The sequence below is a fragment of the Entelurus aequoreus genome, linkage group LG22, assembly GCF_033978785.1.
Source record: "Entelurus aequoreus isolate RoL-2023_Sb linkage group LG22, RoL_Eaeq_v1.1, whole genome shotgun sequence".
NCBI classification, from domain to species: domain Eukaryota; kingdom Metazoa; phylum Chordata; class Actinopteri; order Syngnathiformes; family Syngnathidae; genus Entelurus; species Entelurus aequoreus.
Genome location: NC_084752.1, coordinates 40,958,775 through 40,966,106, shown reverse-complemented (window position 1 = coordinate 40,966,106; position 7,332 = coordinate 40,958,775). Strand labels below are relative to the sequence as shown.

The window sequence follows — 7,332 nt, the reverse complement described above, 5'->3', positions numbered from 1 at the left end:
ATACATGTACGCATATATGTCGTGTAGTAGATGAAACATTGTTTGTATCCGGATACATTAGTCGGAGCGCACTTTATCAAGTCTTAGCTTGCTACTTAGCTTAGCTTGTTAGCTGCTAACAAAGAGACGCGGACGTTATCAACACATCGGTAAGTAGACATCAAATGTGAGTGTAAAGTGTTGTGATTGTGTGAACATGTGAGTGTAAAGTGTTGTGATTGTGTGAACATGTGAGTGTAAAGTGTTGTGATTGTGTGAACATGTGAGTGTAAAGTGTTGTGATTGTGTGAACATGTGAGTGTAAATTGTTGTGATTGTGTCAACATGTGAGTGTAAAGTGTTGTGATTGTGTGAACATGTGAGTGTAAATTGTTGTGATTGTGTGAACATGTGAGTGTAAATTGTTGTGATTGTGTGAAAGTATGAGGAGGAACTTTGTCCAACAAAAGAGGAGAAGGAGCGACAACATCAACTATGGACGCTATTTTCAAGAAACATCAAGTCAGGTTTGTTGACTTCTTACTCTCACATCTTTACTAACTTTATATTTGATTATTAACACTTTTCTTCAATAGATGCGTTGTCTTGTGGGGATGATGCAATGCTTTCATTTACATTCTTCATGAAAAGGAGACAGTTTGAGGTTGATGTTCCTCTCAGTTTGTAACAATGTGTGATTGATTGATTGAAGGAGTTATGAGAAGTTTGCATAGGAAGGCTACACTTTCATCACGGTACACATTCACTGCTACAACAAAGCCTGAGATGGTTTCAGTTGAATTTTTTTTTTTAACTCACACAGAACACAGTACTATGTAGAAAGTAGACAAAAATACTGCTAGAAAGTAAATTAAAATAAAATTAAAGCAAAAAGGCTTTGTCTATTCCCATACGGGTAGCGACAACCCGTGTCGTCTTTTCAAAGCCACTTTGAAAGAAGTAAGGGACTTACACTCCTTTGTGGCTATTGATAGGAAGATCCACATGTTGGTGGTATAGCAGGCAAACTAATTAGAAACTTTTTTGGAGTGAAATCTGGGTTGAATTTGATTTGTACATCTACTTCTGGTGTTATAATGGTGAACATTTTTTACATTTCTGAAGTATCTAGACAGGCACATGGGTATTTTAGTGGTATGGTGTATCTTGTACACCAGACCAACTGCAAGGAGCTGTACTCTGTCGGCGACTAAGAGCATTAAGGAAATGGTTGGCGGAAATGTGAGCCCGAGATGGACTTTGTTTTGGGCTGTCGAGTTTGTTTTTCAGGGCTGTTAAGGCGTCATGGTACCAAACATGAACTCTGTAGTCAAAGTGCGGTTAAATGAGTGCTCGTGTTAGAGTCTTAAGTGTATTTCTAACTACCAGCGGGGCGATCCTACTATGTAAGAACAGAATTTGTCGGCTGATTCTTTGACTACCTTAGTAGTAATTTTTTCACTGGAGAGATTAGTCTCTACGATGCAGCCAAGATAGGTCATCTCATTTTTGTTTGTTATCAGAATCAGAATAGTTTTATTGCCATTGTTTGAGAACGGGTTCACAAACTAGGAATTTTTCTTGGTGCAAACGTACGACATAAAACACATATAACACATATTTGGTATAAAAAGAGCTGTGACTGAGCTATATATACACCAATATTATAATATTGTCACCCACTTTGACTGTGAACTTATCTACTTTTCTGAGGTTAGGAATTGACCAAAGACCTGTGTACTTGCAAGTACCAGGCGAGTCTTAATTTGCCAGTTTGTCATTGAAAGCCTTGCTAGTCTAGGTCTTAAGGATTGTAGCTTTGCTTGTTTTGTGGCCGTCAGCTTTGGTTTTATTTTTTTTACAGGTATAGAAAATGATGGAATGATCACTTAAGCCGCATACAGTAGTTCCACTTGTGGTGATCTTGGACTGGTCAGAAGTAACAACGAGGTCTATGAAGGTTTAAAGGCCTACTGAAACCCACTACTACCGACCACGCAGTCTGATAGTTTATATATCAATGATGAAATCTTAACATTGCAACACATGCCAATACGGCCGGGTTAGATTACTAAAGTGCAATTTTAAATTTTGCGCGAAATATCCTGCTGAAAACATCTCCGTATGATGACCTCTGCGCGTGACCTCACGGATTGTAGAGGATATTTTGGGACAGCATTGTGGCCAGCTATTAAGTCGTCTGTTTTCAAAACAAAATTCCACAGTATTCTGGACATCTTTGTTGGTGAATCTTTTGCAATTTGTTCAATGAACAATGGAGACAGCAAAGATGAAAGCTGTAGGTGGGAAGCGGTGTATTTCGGCCCGCTGCAGCAACACAAACACGTAGCCAGTGTTTCATTGTTTACATTCCCGGAAGATGACAGTCAAGCTTTACCATTGGCCTGTGGAGAACTGGGACAACAGAGACTCTTACCAGGAGGACTTTGAGTTGGGTACGCAGACGCTGTACCGTGAGTACGCAACCAGAATGTTGCCATAAGCATTTTGTTTAATTCATATGTGTAACGCAGTACGCAGCTGCGGCTTCCAAACATTTGATCGCTTGCCCGTACGTGCACGCCGCTATGTGCATGTCACGTACGTAACTTTGGGGAAATATATGTGCTGTATCAACTTTGAGGAGGTGAACGGTGCTTTGGGATGTGTGTTGTGCGGGTGTTTGATTTGTATTGGCGGGTTATATGGACGGGAGGAGGAAGAGGTGTTTGTTATGCGGGATTAATTTGTGGCATATTAAATATAAGCCTGGTTGTGTTGTGGCTAATAGAGTATATATATGTCTTGTGTTTATTTACTGTTTTAGTCATTTCCAGCTGAATATTAGGTCCCACCCGCCTCTCACAGCATCTTCCCTATCTGAATCGCTCACACTGCCCTCTAATCCTTCACTCTCACTTTCCTCATCCACGAATCTTTCATCTTCGCTCAAATTAATGGGGTAATCGTCGCTTTCTCGGTCCGAATCGCTCTCGCTGCTGGTGGCCATGATTGTAAACAATGTGCAGATGTGAGGAGCTCCACAACCTGTGACGTCACGCTCATATCGTCTGCTACTTCCGGTACAGGCAAGGCTTTTTTATCAGCGACCAAAAGTTGCAAACTTTATCGTCGATGTTCTCTACTAAATCCTTTCAGCAAAAATATGGCAATATCGCGAAATGATCAAGTATGACACATAGAATGGACCTGCTATCCCCGTTTAAATAAGAAAATCACATTTCAGTAGGCCTTTAAAAGGACTCACTCACCCTGGTAGTTTGCTTAATGAGCTAAGTGAGACAATGTTGTTGGCACAGCTTGGTGAAGGTTTTAAAAATGGGTGCATCCTTTCAGGACATATCTGTGTTCCAGTCCCCAAGAAGATGTAAACCTGTATCAACATGTTTACACAAAACTCACACACTCACCAAATACATTTTACACTGTAATCAAATCCAATTAAAGTTATAATTTCACTTCCTGATTGTGACTTACATGCAACAATAAGTGAAAGTAAACATTTATTTTCAATAACCAAAGTAGTCAACACTTGAATTATTAAAAGAGCATAAAAGTGACTGGCTTTCTGTCAGCGTGTCGTAGATGGTCTCCAATTCCTAAAGAGGAATTGTTGATGGAGATACTCAATAAAACACCACATAGTAAAACATGTTTTTGGTAAAAGTTCCTTTTGGCCCAGCCAACAAAATGACCACCCAAAAGTATTCTGCATGATGACAGAAACATACCATGAATGTTTTTTTAAGTGATTTTGGAATTAAATATTTTTTTATTTCCATGATATTTAAGTTATGGTAATGACAATCTCAATATTTACACACTTTACATCAGTGAGTGTAAAGTTAAGAATGCCTCAATCAATGCTGCCTCGTACTTATAAAACTTTTCAAATTGACCCCCATCACATGTCCAAGTCTGTTTTTGTACTCACTGTACCACTTTTTAATTAATTTGAGGACAAAAGGTGGTATTTCCTGTGTTTTTATTGGTTGTTTTGCTACACACTTTTAACACAACACACAAAAGAACACAATCTCATTGTGTTAACAGTGTCAGTCCAAAACTATTTATATTCACTCTTTATCTCTTATCATTTACTTATTTACCCAACAGACGTCCAGTAGCCCCCCACATGAAAGAGGAAGAGGAGGATCCACACATGAAAGAGGAAGAGGAGGGAGGGTGTCCTGTAGGGCAGGAGGAGGATGATGTCAGCAAGTTTCCACTGACTGTTGTCTCTGTGAAGACTGAAGAGCATGAAGACAAAGCACCTGAGTCCTCACAGCTTCATCACAGTCCAAGTAAGCACATATCATTTTATTCTCAGGGCATTCAATCCATCACAACTGGACTGTTCACTTTGTCTTAGAAGACTCATCCAAGTAGGCTTCATCACTTCATGCTCATACACTTCAAGTCTTAAATCTAATCATTGGAATTTAGAGGGGAACTGCACTTTTTTGGGGGGAATTGTTCTATCGTTCACAATCATTATAAAAGACATGACGGTGGATATATATATAAACAAAAAATCACATTCTAACTAGGGCTGGACGATACGGCCTTTTATTAATATGTGGATATGTTTAGTCCATGTCACGATACACCATATATTTGTGGATATGTTTAGGCCATGTCACGATACACCATATATATGTGGATATGTTTAGGCCATGTCACGATACACCATATATATGTGGATATGTTTAGTCCATGTCACGATACACCATATATATGTGGATATGTTTAGTCCATGTCACGATACACCATATATATGTGGATATGTTTAGTCCATGTCACGATACACCATATATTTGTGGATATGTTTAGGCCATGACACGATACACCATATATATGTGGATATGTTTAGGCCATGTCACGATACACCATATATATGTGGATATGTTTAGGCCATGTCACGATACACCATATATATGTGGATATGTTTAGTCCATGTCACGATACACCATATATATGTGGATATGTTTAGTCCATGTCACGATACACCATATATATGTGGATATGTTTAGGCCATGTCACGATACACCATATATATGTGGATATGTTTAGTCCATGTCACGATACACCATATATAAGTGGATATGTTTAGTCCATGTCACGATACACCATATATAAGTGGATATGTTTAGGCCATGTCACAATACACCATATATATGTGGATATGTTTAGGCCATGTCACGATACACCATATTGTTGGAAGCATATCCATATTTAAGTGTTACTTCTTTCTAAACTCCTATAGTCATATAAACAATAGCTAGTATTCTTCCTTCTTTTGGGTCTCATAGTAAGGTGTTGGCCTTCTAGCAGTGGAATGCAGAGAGTAGAGATAACACAAGAAGGAGGAATACTCCCTGTTCTGCTTCCCTGGCCAGACTCAAGATAAGAGACAAGGAGAATGTGTTTGAAGTTAGAGAAGTGAGGGCGGGGGGAGATATTGAAGAGGAGAGTGCATTCCGGGATGTTTTCAGATCAACTTGGGCTACGCATTTGTATGTGTTGTTCGAGGCTGGTCTCTATTCTCAAATATTTGACAATAAATTACAAAATACCTATTCTGTGCTTGGTGGTACCTTTGAGTTCAGTTTATATGTCATCTAAGGAACTTGGGACTGACCAGCGTTTTACATCCCACTTGGAGGAACATCTGGTCAAACGCAACAATTTATATTTGGATATGTTTAGTCCATGTCACGATACACCATATATATGTGGATACGTTTAGGCCATGTCACGATACACCATATATATTTGGATATGTTTAGTCCATGTCACGATACACCATATATATGTGGATATGTTTAGTCCATGTCACGATACACCATATATGTGTGGATATGTTTAGGCCATGTCACGATACACCATATATTTGTGGATATGTTTAGTCCATGTCACGATACACCATATATTTGTGGATATGTTTAGGCCATGTCACAATACACCATATATATGTGGATATGTTTAGTCCATGTCACGATACACCATATATATGTGGATATGTTTAAGCCATGTCACGATACACCATATATATGTGGATATGTTTAGGCCATGTCACGATACACCATATATAAGTGGATATGTTTAGGCCATGTCACGATACACCATATATATGTGGATATGTTTAGGCCATGTCACGATACACCATATATATGTGGATATGTTTAGGCCATGTCACGATACACCATATATATGTGGATATGTTTAGGCCATGTCACGATATACCATATATATTTGGATATGTTTAGTCCATGTCACGATACACCATATATATGTGGATATGTTTAGGCCATGTCACGATACACCATATATATTTGGATATGTTTAGGCAATGTCACGATACACCATATATATGTGGATATGTTTAGTCCATGTCACGATACACCATATATTTGTGGATATGTTTAGGCCATGTCACGATACACCATATATATGTGGATATGTTTAGTCCATGTCACGATACACCATATATTTGTGGATATGTTTAGGCCATGTCACGATACACCATATATATGTGGATATGTTTAGTCCATGTCACGATACACCATATATATGTGGATATGTTTAAGCCATGTCACGATACACCATATATATGTGGATATGTTTAAGCCATGTCACGATACACCATATATATGTGGATATTTTGCCTTAGCCTTGAATGAACACTTGATGCATATAATCACAGCAGTATGATGATTCTATGTGTCTACATTAGGGATGTCCCGATCCAGGTTTTTGCACTTCCGATCCGATACCGATGTTGTTTTTGCACTTCCGATCCGATACCGATACTGGAAAAAAATAAAATCTATTAAATAAATAAATATTGACTGTTACCCCCCTAAAAAAATAAAATAAATAAATATTGACTGTTGTTACCCAAAGTATATTAAGTGGGATTTTTCAGAAAAACAAATATATACAGCAACACAAAAACAACCTGTCTCTGTGATCACTATAGGTGTATAAATAAAATCAGTCCCATGGGCACAAAACTGAAAATAATACAGCTCTCCAAAAAGTGCACTTCTGCTGCTATTTGACATAACTGTTTGTTATGATGCTTTGACATTTTTGAACTTTATTTCTTTTTTGAAAGAAAATTCTATGAAGAGAAAAGTTGTTTGCAAATGTGGTTACAATGCTAAACAATGAAAAGTTAAAGCTAAAAAAAGAAATACACTTTATTGAGTTAACATTATTTCTTTATAGGGTAGATAGATAGATAGATGTGATGTTATGTTATGAGCTAGGGAATATAACAACTACACTACCCAGCATGCAACGGGAGTGACGAGCATGCGCAGTAGC

The 7,332-nt window shown here is 38.1% G+C and overlaps 1 protein-coding gene across 5 annotated transcripts in view; it reads left to right on the top strand.

Annotated features, from left to right (window-relative positions):
- LOC133639727 (oocyte zinc finger protein XlCOF6-like) overlaps positions 1–7,332 on the top strand; it is a 30,667-nt gene continuing 23,335 nt past the window's right edge. For 4 of the 5 annotated variants that reach the window (XM_062033289.1, XM_062033290.1, XM_062033288.1 and 1 more), the window contains exons 1-3: positions 1–149; positions 422–506; positions 4,117–4,304. In XM_062033289.1, coding sequence (XP_061889273.1) covers positions 475–506; positions 4,117–4,304 — 220 coding nt within the window. In that variant the 5' untranslated portion in view covers positions 1–149; positions 422–474. The remainder of the gene's footprint in view (positions 150–421; positions 507–4,116; positions 4,305–7,332) is intronic. The other variant, XM_062033287.1, reaches the window with a different exon arrangement.